At 42.6% G+C, this 15,866-nt stretch overlaps 1 protein-coding gene across 5 annotated transcripts in view; it reads right to left on the minus strand.

Moving 5' to 3' along the window:
• MYLK3 (myosin light chain kinase 3) overlaps positions 1-15,866 on the minus strand; it is a 58,213-nt gene that overhangs the window by 13,578 nt on the left and 28,769 nt on the right. For 4 of the 5 annotated variants that reach the window (XM_006062763.4, XM_025268603.3, XM_025268600.3 and 1 more), the window contains exons 4-9: positions 14,562-15,007; positions 13,053-13,158; positions 12,370-12,463; positions 11,840-11,949; positions 10,761-10,902; positions 1,891-1,961 (exon numbers count right to left, since the gene is read on the minus strand). In XM_006062763.4, coding sequence (XP_006062825.4) covers positions 1,891-1,961; positions 10,761-10,902; positions 11,840-11,949; positions 12,370-12,463; positions 13,053-13,158; positions 14,562-15,007 — 969 coding nt within the window. The remainder of the gene's footprint in view (positions 1-1,890; positions 1,962-10,760; positions 10,903-11,839; positions 11,950-12,369; positions 12,464-13,052; positions 13,159-14,561; positions 15,008-15,866) is intronic. The other variant, XM_006062762.4, reaches the window with a different exon arrangement.

Below are 15,866 nucleotides of genomic sequence, written 5' to 3' on the forward strand. Positions count from 1 at the left end.
GGAAGCACTATAGACGGTGGATGTCCTCCCCAATGCCAAGGGTCTGCTACAGCCACACCATTGGGTATGCATGCCATGGACAAGAGCCCTGCAGAGGCATGGTGTTTATTACACATGACACAGGACAGGATCCAACAGTAAAGTATAGATAGTATCTATCTATACTTCACTAGGCTTGCATCCTAAGGGACTTAAAGTTTTTTTTAAATTATATATAATGTTCACTGTATGCACTAAAACTTGAGAACCTATCCACCCTCATAGGATGGTTCTGCACTGTTGATGTAGTATCTCATTTAAACTTCATAACTGCCCAGATCAACAGTCACTGCATTATATCACCATTTTACCAAGACTGAGCCCAGTCCTGAGCACCCAGAACCTCTTATCCATGGCACCATCCTGCACAGTCACACACTTTCATGTCTAACCTCACCATTTTCTGGAAGGCAGAGTTGCTAATGAATGTATCACACATCCTGGCCCCAGGAGACCTGGGGAGTGAATAGAAATGAGCTGCCTAGCACCCCATTCAGTGACCTCCTTTAATTACCACTCCCCTCTGCTCACACAAGTGGTTTGAAGTATAGTTAATTCTTTTCTTAAATTTTATTTTAGTTGGAGGATAATTTCTTTATGGTGTTGTGTTGGTTTCTGCCATATAACAACGTAAATCCGCCATAAGTATATACATATGTCCCCTGCCTCTTGAATCTCCCTCCCAGCACACCATCCCAGCCCTCTGGGTTGTCCCAGAGCACTGGGTTGAGCTCCCTGTGTTCTATAGCAACTTCCTACTGGCTATCTATTTTGTATGTGGCAATATATGTGTTTCGCACTACTCTCAAATTGTCCCACCTTCTCCTTTCCCTGTTGTGCCCACGAGTCTGTTCTTTATGTCTCTGTCTATTACTGCCTTGCAAATCATCACTACCATTTTTCTATATTCCATATATTTGTGTTAATATACAATATTCATTTTTCTCCTTCTGACCTATTTCACTTTGTAGAACAGGCTCTCACACTGCTAAGAATGGCCATCATCAAAAAACAATACATGCTGGAAAGGATGTGAAGAAAAGGGAACCCTCTTGCACTGCTGATAGGAATGTAAATTGATACAGCCACAATGGAGAACACTATGGAAATTCCTTAAAAAAAACTGGGAATAAAACCACCATATGACCCAGCAATCCCACTACTGGGCATATACCCTGAGAAAACCACAATTCAAAAAGATTCATGTACCCCAATGTTCATTGCAGCACTATTTACACTAGCCGGGACATGGAAGCAACCTAGATGTCCATCGACAGATGAATGGATAAGGAAGCTGTGGTACATATACACAATGGAATATTTTGTTGCTCAGTTGCTAAGTAATGGAACATTACTCAGTCATGCTGCTGCTACTGCTGGTAAGTCACTTCGGTCATGTCCGATTCTGTGTGACCCCATAGACGGCAGGCAGCCCACCAGGCTCCCCCATCCCTGGGATTCTCCAGGCAAGAACACTGGAGTGGGTTGCCATTTCCTTCTCCAATGCATGAAAGTGAAAAGTGAAAGTGAAGTCGCTCAGTCGTGTCCGACAATCAGCGACCCCGTGGACTACAGCCTTCCAGGCTCCTCCATCTATGGGATTTTCCAGGCAAGAGTACTATAAACGGAGAAACGGAGCCTGCAGCATAAAGCTGTCCCCTGTGGTAGTAAGGAGGGTAGTAACAAGGCCGTCTACATAGTTTTTGTGAAGGCCACCAACCTTATAAGAGAGCTTGCTCATATTAGTCTTCAAAATTCAAAAACTGGCTGAGTTGTGGGTAGCCATATCCAAGAGAGCTATCAAGAGTCCCCAAGCAGTTCTGTTGAAGTACCAAAATACAACTCCCTTACCTTCTGGCCAGCCCAAAGTCAATGATCTTAATTTGGTGTCCTGTCTGATTGACACACAGTATGTTCTCAGGCTGGGAAAGAAAAAGAAGTTTGCTTAGCTTAATCAACAACTAGGAAGGTCTGAGCTCCCCCACTTATTTGTCAATAGGCCTCAGTTTCCAAGCCTCCAAGGGAAAGCCCTACAGGGCAGCCCTTCAGGGATGGATAGATAGTGAAAATAAATGATGCGGGCTAGTGTGAGACAATAAGGAGTGCTGTGAACTATGAGACCTGGAGAACTCCTGCCATGTATAAAGGGCAGCCACTGCTCAGCTCCAGCCACTGGCCACCACACAGAAATGTAGGTCCAGTCGCTAGAGTTCCTCAGTCCTCAAGAGATCCTAGAAATTCAAGTTTAAGTAAAACCTCCATGCTTTTAAATGTTGACAACTGAATCCAATTTAAACATATACTTATCATGTGTGGGAGTCAAACACAACATATCTGGGATGTAGATTGGGCCCATGAGCTGCTTGTTTGAGACCACTGGCTTGGGGTGGTGGTTCCAAACCTTGGCTGCATAGTAGCATCATCAGGGGAGCCTTCGAAAGTCTTAACACCCAGGCCCCAGTCCTGACCAGTTAAATCAGAATCTCGAGTGTGGGACCACATGTGGAGCGGTCTGGTCAAGGAGATCAGAGCTGCCAAACGCCATCCTGCCGTTTTGCGGCGAAAGCTGTGACCCACGGAATGGAGGTAATGGACTTGACATGCTCCTCTTAAGTCTTTCATATCAGCTTGGAGGCCCTGAGGAAGACTGGAATATTCTTGCTGCTTGTGGCAGACAGATTCGAAGGTGGGGAGGGGTTGAGGGCAGATGGAAGGCTTATAGAACAAAGGACCTGGAGACCTGAGGTCAGGGCCTGCAGTCCAGGGGTCCATGACCAGGGTCTGTAGCCCTAGATGAGTACTTTCCCATTCCAGAAATCTCAGTGTCTGCATCTGTAAAATGAGAATAATAACCTCTTCCTGCCTTCCTCCTGGGAAGGTGTAAAGATCAAATGATATAATAATGCATTAAAGACTTTACAGCTTGTGAAGCAAATATATCAGGCACTAGTTCTCCCAATAGAAGATTTTATTGCTACTTATGTTACAATGGGGTTGTGAAACTCCTCAGATAGGTTCAGAAAAATGATGATTAAAAATCTTCAGGCCTTCTTTATAAGATTTAGAATAACACGGTCCAATAGAAATATAATGTGAGCTACATACATAATTCAAAAAATTCTAATAGCCACATTAAAAAAGTAAAAAGAAATAGGTGAACTTAATTTTCATAAAAGCATTATTGAAATATAAATAATAAAGATGTGATCATAAAAATTACCATTTTAAAGTATACAATTCAGTGGTTTTTCAGTACATAGTTTACCACTCTAGTTTTAGAACATTTTCATCACTTCAGGAAAAAAAAAACATACTCATCAGCAGTCATTCTCCATCCTCCTTACTTACAACTCCTATGTATTTTCTATCTCTGTAGATTTGCCTGTTCTGGGAATTTCATATAAATGGAATCATAAATACATATGTGACCTTTTACATCTGACTTCTTTCACTCAGCATAATTTCTTCAGGGTTCATCCGTATATCGATACTTGATTCCTTTTCATGGCTGAATAATAATCTTTATAAGGACAATATACCTACCATATTTTGTTTACCTGTTCATCACATAGTAAACATTGGTGTTGTTTCTACTTTTTGGCTGCTAAGGACATTTGTGTACAAGTTTTTGTGTTGACTTGTGTTTTCAATTCTTGAGAATATACCTAGAAGTGAAATTGCTGGTCGTATGATAACTCCATGTTTAACATTATAGAAACTACCAAATTGTTTTCTAAAGTGGATGCATAACTTTACAATCCCACCAGCAATGTCTGAGAGTTCCAGTTTCTCTAAATCCTAGCCAACACTTGTTTGCCATTTTTACTTTTTATTTTAGTTAATCCAATGGGTCCGAAATAGTATCTCATTGTAGTTTTGATTTACATTTCTCTCTTGACTAATGATGTTAAAAATCTTTTCATATGCTTATTGGCCATTTAAAAATCCTCATTAGACAAATGTTTATTCAAATTTATCTTTCTCATTGAGTTGTAAGTGTTCTTTATACACCCTAGGTACAAGTCCTTTATCAGATAAACGATTTGAAAATATTTTCTCCCATATGTGGGCTGTCATTTCATTTTCATGATGGTGTCCTTTGAAGCATAAAGATTTTTAAAATTTGATGAAATCTAAATTTATCAACTTTTCTATCTTGTGTTTTTTTAGTCAGATATAATTTACTCCTACACTATCTTCTAACAATTTTATAGTTTTAGCTCTGACATTTAGGTCTATGACCATTTGAGTTAACTTTTGTTTATAGAATGAGGTGGGGCTTCAACTTTTATGTGGATCTCAAGCATGGTGTCCCAGCATCATTTATTGCAAAGACTACTCTTTCCCCACTGAACTGTCATGGCACTGTTCTCAAACATCCATTGATCACAAATAAAAGGGTTTAAGTCTAGACTCTTAATTGCATCCCATTGATATGTCTGCCCATCCTTACATCATAACACATTTTTTATTTATGTAGCTTGGTAGTAGATTTTGAAGTCAGGAAATGTGCATCCTCCAACTTTGTTCATCATCTTCTTTTTTTTTTGTTGTTCCTCTTTTTCAAGATTGTTTTTGCTCTCCTGGGTCCCAAGAATTTCCATCTGAATTTTACGATTAGATTATTAATTTCTGCAAAGAAGTCAGCTATGAGTCTGACAAGACTACATTGAACATATAGATCATTTTGGAGAGTATTGTCATCTTAATAACATTAAGTTTTCTGACCTATGGGATGTCTTTCCATTTACTTATGTCATCTTTAACTTCTTTCAACAATGTTTCATAGTTATCAGAATATAAAGTTTATACATCTTTGGTTAAATTCATTTCCAAGTACTTTATTCTTTCCGATGTTACTGTAAATGAAATGATTTTCTTAATTTTATTTATAGAATGTTGATTGCTAATGTATGGAAATACAATTGATTTTTACATCTTAGATCCTGCAATATTGCTGAACTCATTTATTAGTTCTAATAGTTTCTCTCTAGCCTCCTTAGGATTTGCTATATACAAAATCAAGTCATCTGTGAATAGAATTTTACTTCTTCCTCTCCAATCTGGATACCTTTTATTTATTTTCTTGCCTAATTGCCCTGGTTAGAACAAGTATAATGATTAATAGAAATGGCAATAATAAACATCCTTGTCTAGTTCCTGATCTTAAAAGGAAAGCATTCAACCTTTTACCATTAAGATTATTATTACCTGGGGGATTTTCATAGGTGGCCTTTATCAAGCTAAGGAAGTTCTATATCTAATTTGCTTAGTGTTTTCATCATGAAAAGGTGTTCAATTTTGTCATGTGCTTTTTCTGCAGCTACTAAAATGATCAGGTGATATCATCCTTTATTCTTTTAATGTGACATATTACATTGATTGATTTTCTTATGTTAAACCAACTTTGCTTTATTGGAACAAATCCCAGTTTGTGATGTGTATAATCCTTTTTATATGTTGCTATACTCAGTTTAGTAATATTTTATTGAGAATATTTACATCTCTATTCATAAGGGGTATTGTACTGTAGTTTCATCATAGGAAGTGAGGTCTGCCTGGTTTGGGGATGAGGATAAGTTTGGTCTTCTAAAATGAGTGAGAAAATGTTTCTTTCTCTTCTAATTTTAAACATTTTGTGAAGGATTGGTGTTAACTCTTTAGACATTTGATAGCCATATGGGCCTAGGATTTTTTTATGGGTAGTTTTTATACTAGTTTGACTGTTTTACTTGTTATAAGTCTATTCAGATTTTCTGTTCCTTTTTGAGCCAGTTTTCAGATGTTTGTGCCTTTTAGGGAATTTCCATTTTATCTATATTATCTAATCTACTGGCATATAAGTTTTCATAATATTCTCTTATAATCTTTTTTTAATTTTGGTAAGGCTGGTAGTGATGTCCCCTCTTTCATTCCATTTATTTTATTTTTTCATTTCATTCATTTTAGTAACTGAGTCTTCTCTCTTTCTCTCTAATTCAAGATAGCTAAGGATTTGTCAACTTATTCATCTTTTCAAAGAACCAACTTCTTTTCACTGATTTTCTCTACTGTTTCTCTGTTTTCTGTTTCAATTACTTCTGCTCTAATCTTTCTTATTTCCCTCTTTCTACTTGCTTTGAGTTTAACTTGCTTTTCTTTTTCTAGCTTCTTAAGGTGGAATATTAGATTATTAAATCTTTTGAACATATAAGAGTTTGCAGCAACAAATTTCATCTCTAGTTTAGATGCACCCCAAAAGTGTTAGCATGTTGTGTTCTCATCTTCATTCATCTCAAAGTATTTTCTAAAACTTAATCTTAATAATAATTTTATTTAGTGAAATATATCAAAATATTATCATTTTAATAGGTTACCCAAATAAAAATATTTATGAGATACTTTCAATCATTTTTATTATATTGCCTTTGAGGTCCAGTGTGTATTTTACATTTATAGCACATCTCAATTCAGACACTAAAGTTTCATCAGAAGTACTTTACATATTCTTTACCACTGAGCCACCTGGGAAACCCTTTATTTGTATTCAGATTGCATGAAATTGATAGTTTTTGAAAAGCAAATTAACATGTTGAAGTTGTTCTAAATATACTTTATGGTTTTTAATAATTTAATCATATCAGCTTTTTATTTAATTAAAAACTAATAAAATTTAAACTTTAGTTCCTCAGTCACACTAGTTATGTTTCAAGTGAAATATTAAAATATTTCATATTTTAATTCAACCAACATTCCTAGGAGGTAGATATTATTAATCTCCACTTGTCAGTTGATGAGCTTATGCAAGACCAATCAACAAGATCAAGGAACTTATGTAAGATCTCCTGGTCAGGAAGAGGCTGGACCAGCACAAGCTCTGCCCCTGGCTGGGAAGCAGACCTTGGCAGTGACTGTCTCCTGCTCTAGTGTCACAGGTATTGTCCCAAAGGCGGTTCGTTGATCCTGAATCACAGAACAGAATCCTAGGTTCTCTTAACTGCTCATGCCCCAGAAAGCTGGTCCAGAGGCTCTGGAATTAGCTCCAGTGAGCAGGGAAGTTTGAGGCTGATTCCTCACCATCTCTACCATTTTTCACAGTACCACAGTCTGATGCCAATCCAGAAAGATAGTCAGAAGGAGCAGTGTGCAAACATGTAGGTCCAACCAACCCACTTCCCATCTTCTGTAGAGAGCCACTGAGATTCCCGACAGAGGTTGTAGAGAAAAATCCTCCTGTTGCCCCAGTGGAGTGAAAAACCACAGAAATGGCCACCATGCAAATCAAAACCACAATGAGATATCATTTTATTCCTGTTAAGATGAATGTCATCCAAAAACAAGAGATAACAAGTGTCAGTGAGGATGTGGAGAAAAGGCAACCTTTGTGCACTGTTGCTGGGAGGGCAAACTGGTGCAGCCACTGTGCAAAACAGTGTGGTGTTGCCTCAAAAAATTAAAAATAGGACTACCATGCGATCTAGCAATTCCACTTCTGGGTATATATCCAAAGGCAACCAAATCACTACCTTGAAGAGATATCTGCACCCCCATATTCACTGCAGCATTATTTACAATAGTCAAGTGTCCATCAACAGATGAATAATTTTTTAATGTGTTATATATACACAACAGAATATTATTCAGCCATAAAAAAGAAAGAAATTCTGCCATTTGCAACAACATGGAATTTGACAACATTATGCAGAGTGAAATAAATCAGACATAGAAAAACACTTACTGTATGATCTCAGTTATAAGTAGAATCTATTAAAAAAATCACCCAGAACTCATACGAACAAATGAGTGGTTTGTTTAGGGAACAAATTAGTGGTTGCCAGAGGTGGGGAGGGGGAGGGTTTGGGGAAACTGGTTAAGGTGGTCAAAAGGTACAAACTTCCAGCTATAAAATAAAAGTCCTGAGGATATAATGTACTGCATGCTGACTGTAGTTAACACTGCAGTATTATATATATGAAAGCTGTTAAGTGAGGAGATCTTGAAAGTTCTTATCACAAGAAAAGAAACTGTAACTATGTGAGGTGGTATAATTAACTAAACTTACTGTGGAATCATTTTGCAATGTATACATATATCAACAATTATGTTTATACTTTAAACAAAAACAATGTTACCTGTCAATTATATCTTGATAAAACTGGAAACAAACTTTACAGATAAGGTGACTCAGATGGTAAAGAATCTGCATGCAGGAGATCCGGGTTTGATCCCTGGGTTGGGGAGATGTCCTGGAGAAGGGAATGGCTACCCACTCCAGTATTCTTGCCTGGAGAGAGTATTCTTGTCCATGGACAGAGTAGCCAGGTGGGCTACAGTCCATGGGATCGCAAAGAGTCAGACACGACTGAGCAACTAACATTTTCATTTTTCACTTTTCAGACTCACCAAAAAAGAGATAGAGAGAGAGGAATTTATTGCTAACAAACTGGACAACCTAGAAGAAATGAATTAATTCCTAGAATTGTAACAACTAGATAAGACCAAATCATGAAGAAATAGGAAATCTGAACAGACTAATTACTAGTAATCAAAAATATCCCAAAAAACAAAAGTCAAGAATCAAATGGCTTCACTGGTGAATTTTACCAATCATTAAAAAATTGGTATCAATCTTTCTCAAACTCTACCAAAAAATATAAGAGGAGGAAATACTTCCAAACTCATTTTATAAGTGCAGTGTTACCCTGATACCAAAACCAGACAAGGATATTACAAGAAAAGAAAATTACAGGCCAATATACCTGATAAGAATAGATGTATAAATCCTCAACAAAATATTAGCAAATCAAGTTCAACAATACATAAAAAGATTATACACCACGATCAAATGATATTTATTCTAGGGATGCAAAGATGGTTTAATGTATGCAAACCAATCAGTGTGATACAGCACATTAACAAAATGAAAAATAAAAATCATACTATCATCTCAATAGATACAGTGCTGCTGCTGCTGCTAAGTCGCTTCAGTCGTGTCCGACTCTGTGTGACCCCATAGACGGTGGCCCACCAGGCTCCCCTGTCCCTGGGATTCTCCAGGCAAGAACACTGGAGTGGGTTGCCATTTCCTTCTCCAATGCATGAAAGGGAAAAGTGAAAGTGAAGTTGCTCAGTTGTGTCCGACTCTTTGCGACCCCATGGACTGCAGCCTACCAGGCTCCTCCGTCCATGGGATTTTCCAGGCAAGAGTACTGGAGTGGGGTGCCATTGCCTTCTCCAATAGATACAGTAAAAACACCTAAAAAAATTCAATATCCATTTCATGATAAAAACTCTCAACAAACTAGGTACAGAGGGAATATACCTTAACGTAATAAAGATCATATATGACAAGTCCATAAATAATATTCTCAATGGTAAAAAGCTGGAAGCTTTTCCTCTAAGATCAGGAGCAAGACAAGGATGCTCACTCTCACTACTTTTATTCAACAGAGTATTGGAAGTCATAGACAGAGTAATGAGGTGATAAAAAGAAATAAAAAGCATCCAACTCAGAAAGAAGTAAAACTGTCACTATTTGCAGATGACACGATATTAAGTCTTCACCAAAATACTGTTAGAACTTAAAAACAAATTCAGTATATTTTCAGAATACAAAAGCAATATACCAAAAATCAGTTGCATATCTATACACTAAAAAGAAACTATCAGGAAAGAGAAATTAAGAAAACAGTCTTACTTACAGTTGATCAAAAAAATACTTAGGAATAAATTTAACAAGTTAGTGAAAGCTCTATATACTAAAAACTGTAAGACGTTGATGAAAGAAGTTAAAGAAGACAAATAAATGGAAAGATATCCTGCGCTCTTCGTTGGAAGGATTAATATTAAAATGTCCTTACTATTAAATGTCCTTACTACCCACAGCAATCTACAAATTTAAGGCAATGCCTATCAAAATTCCAGTGGCAATTTTCACAGAAATACAGTGAACAATCTAAAATCTGTATGGAACTACAAAAGACTCCAAATAGCCAAAGCAATCTTGGGGAAGAAAAACAAAATTGGAGGCACCACACTTCCTGATTTCAAACTGTTACAAAACTATACTAATCAAAATAGTGTGATATCAGCATAAAAAGAAACAAACAGATCAATGGAACAGAACAGACAACTGAGAAATAAACTATGTATCAAAAAGAAAGAAAAGAATGGCCACCACATGCTTACTTTTCATCAAGTAGACAAAAGAAGCTGCAATGCATTCATTCAATGGACTGTATGATGGCCCTTAAAAAGAATCAGACACGATGTCCACACTATACTTAAAAAGGCAAGTTTAAAAATGGAATGTACAGTAAGCTCCCCTTTGAGTGTTTTCCATGCCAACGTGCTAATACAGAAGACCTCTCAGCACAGAGGCTGGCTGAGAAGAATTTTCACTGTGCATTTTAAATATTTCTATATTGTCTATATTTGTTATTACATGCATGTGTTTCAATTTTAATTTTTTAAAAACTAATTTTTGAGTTTTTTTATAGGGAAAAAAAGTTGTTTCATTTGATCTTTAAAGAACACTTAATGAGGTAGCTATTTTCCACATCTCACAGATGGAGACACTGAGGCTATGAGACTTGGCCCGCCCTAGACTCCAGAACTAGGCCATGGCAGAGCCAGGAAAGGAAGCCAGGACTGTGTGATGACAGAGCTCTCAAAGATGAGCGAGCCGCAGAGGCTCAGGAACATGGGCACCCACCCGCCACACGCCCAGGGCGGAGCCTGACCTTGAGATCCAAGTGCAGGACGTAATGCTGATGGAGGTAATGGACACCCTCGCAGATCTGCTTGGTGAACAAGACCACGTCCAGTTCAGTCAGGTGGTACTTCTCTTCTGTGATCCGGTCAAAGAGCTCACCCCCATCCACACTGCCAGGGCAAAAGGAGAGGCAGACACTGACTGAGCAAGGCTCTCAGAGGACTGGTCTACTCATCACCAGGTGAGACGAGGACACCACTCTCATCTGGGGTTTTATGGGGGGCAGGCGGGGGAACCTTTGCTCTGGTCTATTCCCAGCTCAGAGTGTGGGTGATAAGAAGAAAGCAATGGACCAAATGGGAGACTGGGGCTTGTCTGCAGTACTGATCACCTAGGCTCACTCTGGATACTCACTGTCAATACTCCAGACCCAGGTTATAAACTCATTGGCCTACAGGGGCCAATTAGTACCTACATGGCAAGAATCTAAGTGGACAAATCAGACCAGATGTGAGACAAAAGTTTTCTTGGAATACACAGCCTTTAGTCTAACTTTTGTTTTTCCATTTTTTAGAGAGGCATGACATGACAAAAGTTTCACTCTCCTCAGTTGCACCAGAAGGAAAACAGCAACACAAGCATGCTAATAAATGTCCCCTGAGCCCCTGGCCTCAGCAGTACGGGTGGTTGAAAGTGGTGGGGACTGTAGCAAATGGGAAATTGGTCACCCTGTCTACAAAGGTCAGTTACCACAAGCTCCATCATACTATTTCCAGCTGAGAATGCAGACCCAGCATTACTAGATCTTTTATATGTGCAAGAAAAATCAGGCACCTAGGTTTTAATGTGAACTTTTCCCATTTCCAACTGTTAGCACTAAATCAAAATTACTAAAAATTGTGTAGGCCAAAATAATATCCACAGGTCAAGCCAGGCTCACTGGTCACTGGTTTCTGACAACTGGCCTTGTCCTCTGTGTTTTATGTTGGAGGTCGGGTAGAGGAAGTGATGACATTTCCTGGGTGTCACAGAGAGGGCAAAGGGAGAGTTTTGCTGCAACCTTGGCTCCTAGCCCCACCCTGAGCCCTGGCCCTGCCTCCCACTCACTACTCCATGACGAGGGTAAAGCTGTTCTTGCTCTCAAAGGCGTCGTAGAGCTGGATCAGGTTCACATGGCTGAGCTGGTTCATGATGTTAATCTCATTCTTGACATCCTCCTTGTGAAGCCAACAGGGAGAGGAGTTTCCAAGAAATGGGTTAGGAAGAGCAGTCAGTTGCATGTCCCAAGACACACACACACACACACACACACACACCCTGTATCCTCATTTCCTGCAGCATCACCAGGTTTCCTCAACTCACCACCCACACCAGCTCCTTACAACAGAAGGGACCCGCCCATTTCCCAGATAGGAACCCTGAGACCCCAAAAACAACCCTGGAGATCTGGGAGGACCCTGTTCCCCAGGGTGCAAGGTGACTGCTGACTAGAGTGTGGGAGCCAAGGGAAGGTGGCCAAGTTTCCTGCTCAGCGTGGAGGGGCCTGAGGCAGTGCAGGACCCAGAGGGGCCTAGAAGGAAGTGAAGGAGTCCTGAGTTTGGCCCAGGGCACCCGTTGGCCTGGGGCAGACACCTCACCCGGTCCTTGGCGCTCTTCACTTTGATGATCTTGGCGGCCAGCGAGAGGCCTGTGGCCTTCTCTGTGCATCTGTGAACCTGGCCAAACCGGCCCCTGCAGAGACAGACACGATGACACAGCAGGCTCAGAGCCCCAGAGGCATACCCTGCATGTGAGTGGGGGCCAGCCCTATCTGGGACCCTGGACTTTCTGGTCCTACCTCAACTCCACATACGCTACAGGGATTACCTCGTGCACCAGAGGTATAGTCACCGTCCCATACTGCTACCTGAACCTGGAGAAGAGCTTCTTCACCCCATAGGTATGGGCCATCCTGCACCCCAGGGGAGTGCCCCACAGCCACACCACCCAGGCCGTCCTGCACCCTAGAGATCATTCCTCTTAACCCACCCCATGTCGGCTCTCATTTCACCTGCAGGACATGGGCCCCGGGCCAGCACTGTGGGCCCACCTGTACCCTCCACTTCATCTCACTCACACCACATGGGCCCTCCTGCTCTGCGGCTGTCTCCTCACTCACTCTTTATGAGCTCTCGGCTCACGCTCTCGCCTTTCACGCTCTCGCCTTTCAGGACATCCTGCTCTTGGCTGTGGCTCCATCAGTCAGTTCCTGAGAACCAGCAGCAGCGCCCGGCTGTCCAGTTGCCCTCCCCACCCCCATCAAGGCAGAAGGCCCGCTTACCCTCCCAGGACTTCATGCTGGCACACGGTGTAGCCCGCTGAGGTCGAGGTCTCCCTGACACTCACCACCCGGTGCTCGAAAGGGGCTGGCGGGGCTGGACTGTCATCTGTTCAGGAGACAGCAGCCCGTGAGTCTTCTTCATGCAGCCCCTACCCCTCAGCTCCCCCCACTCCCCACTGCCACCCCAACCCCCAGACCTAGCCCCTCTTGGTTCAAAAAGGCTTCTGCCGGCTTATTGGGGGTTTATCAAGGGAGCATTCAGAGTGTTCCAGGGAAGGTTCCATGATTTCTGCAACCCTGGACCCAGAGCAGGGGAAAATACTGCTATTTTCTCTTAGTTTGTCTCACAAGCAGCTTTCTGCTCCCCAAAGTAGAAGGTTGAATGTGCTTTGAGAGCGTTTTTTTGTGTGTCTGCCAAGGTGAGTCTGTGCCCTAGACTACAAGGGGGGTAACTTTTGTAGGGTTTTTTGGTTTTCTGGGCCCCTGGAAATGGTTGTGTGGCAGAGACTCCACTTTTAGAATTCCAGTCTGAAGTCTCCTTCACTGCAAAGTAACTGCCTTCTGTTCTCAAGGTTTGCACACAAGGTTCAAGAGCCCAGTGGTCAGATCCTGGCTCTGTCAGCACAGACCCTGTGGCCTTACAAGTGCTTCTCGGCCTCTCTTGTGTCTCATGTGTCCTCACTCCACCCTGTGAGGGTAAACACACCCACAAACGCTTGAGGCTTGGCTCACAGAGTCCTCAGCTAAAATTGGCTTGATCACCATCTCAAGTCTCAGAAAAGACTCAAGTCACAGGTTGCTCTCAGCTGTGTTTCAGGAATTGAGGGAGGCTGTGTCCACATCTGGACCAGGTCATACAAGGGGAAAGGAAGCAACCAGAGACATCAGAGTAACTTCAGAGCCTGGAAGAGCCAAGGGGCACCAGGATGACCTGCACAACACTCAGCCCTTCCTCAGGGCCTCCAGAAATTCTGGGACAGGGAATTGGCAAAGGGTGGCCTTCCTGCAGCCACATGGGATGAGGGCTCCCATGAGGGTGTGGCCCTAAGGGCTGAAAGACTCAAGGCCTTTTGAGTCACAGGAACACAAGGACACCTACCACCACCACTGGGACAGAAAGCAGATCAGCAGCCCCTTCCTGATCCTGGATGAGAGTCAGCCCACTGGGTACAAATGGCTAATAGTAGGTTATAGACATCAGGTAATGAAGGAAGGAGCCTTCCCTATATCAATCCAGAATGATGCCAGTTCTATTGGGCAGGCAGGTGGCTTTGAGAAATCCACCCAATTGAGTCCCCCACGTTTCCTTCTCTCCCATGGCTACAGCCAACCTGATGCATCTCTATGCCTTGGTCCCCAGCTCTGGGATGTGCTGGCAGGCTGTTCTGAGTCCTGGTCTCCCAGACATTATCCCCACATTATCTCTACCTGGAAGCTTCAGGGAGGCCCCCCCAGAGTAGGTCTTTCAGACTTACTCACCTTGGGGCACACAGCAACAGCCTCACTTACCTAATACTAGGCTGCTCGCCTCAGCTCCTGGGGGTGTCCTGCTTCCTGCTTCGACACTGCCCGCACCCCCAGCTGTGCAGTCCTTCCCAGGGTCAGGGTTCCCTGCTCCTGGGTTCATGTCCTGCTGTGGGCCTGAGGCCCCAGAATCAGCTCCCTTGTCCCTCCTGGCCCTGCTTGGCGACATGGTCAGCTCGGACCCAGGTCCTTGCTTCTCTTTGGCCTTTGCTCCCCCGTCGCAGCTCTGCTTCCGCACACTGGCTCCTCTGAGGATAGGTTTTCCTGACTCAGTCCCAGGGGCCTGGGGGCAGCACCTGGGCCCAGGTGGGTCCTGCTCACCTGAAGGCACAGCTGCTGGAGTCTCTGCAGGGGGTGAGGTTCTGAGGCTGCCCCCTCGTGTCACAAGCAGCTCCCCAGGGGTATCTGTCTCCTGCACATGGATGGAGATCCTGGGACAGAGAGAAATGCGGCAAGAATTCAAATCCGAGCATACCTGGGCTCAACTGCCTGCTGCTGCCACTCACTAACCATGGTCTCTTAGCCTCAGTGTTCTCATCTGTTAAAAGTGTCCTTTGGGTTTTTATAATAGTAAGAGTTAGCTTGTGGTTGAAACCAGCAACCAACCCTTACTCCTCTGCCCAGACACAACACTGGGGAGAGGCTGGTTTCAGTGACACGTGGTGCCACCAGGATTCCACTGGGTCAACATCTGGGGGAGACTTGAAGAACCTGTGGCGGGTGAGTGGGCACCAGATATCTCTATGGCCCCTTGAAAACATGATTCTGCCCCACAAGTGTGGTGGCCTGGAGGCAGGAGACCTGGGCTGTTCCCTCCCTTCTCTGGGCCTCAGTTTCCCTTCTCTTAAGTGAAGAGAAGGGTGAACCAGTCAAACATCACACTAGAAGCCTCAGGTTAGACATATTTTAGTAAAATCAAGGAATTGTTCATAAGACTCTGGACTTTCTGTTTCTCCTGAAGAAACAGTCCTGGCTGTGCTGGGCCTGCATGCTTACACACCTGAGGAAATTCTCTGCCTCCCTACAAGTCCCCAGTGCCATTGGGCCCATCTCATCCATACTTGTTCCCCAGACCAAGCAGTACTGTGGTTTGGGACCCCAGCTGGAGGTCGGGAAAGTCCTCTAAGCCCCAACATTCAGAGGAAAGGACCCTGACCCTGGGAGCTTCAGACCCTGCTGCTCTGCCACCAGGTTACTAGACAGGGCTGGGTCTGGGCAAGTCTAGCCTCAGCAACCGCTTCTGTCAAACAAGGATGATAACACCTCATGGATGTGCTGAGAGTCAACTAA

Source organism: Bubalus bubalis, chromosome 18, assembly GCF_019923935.1.
Source record: "Bubalus bubalis isolate 160015118507 breed Murrah chromosome 18, NDDB_SH_1, whole genome shotgun sequence".
NCBI lineage: Eukaryota > Metazoa > Chordata > Mammalia > Artiodactyla > Bovidae > Bubalus > Bubalus bubalis.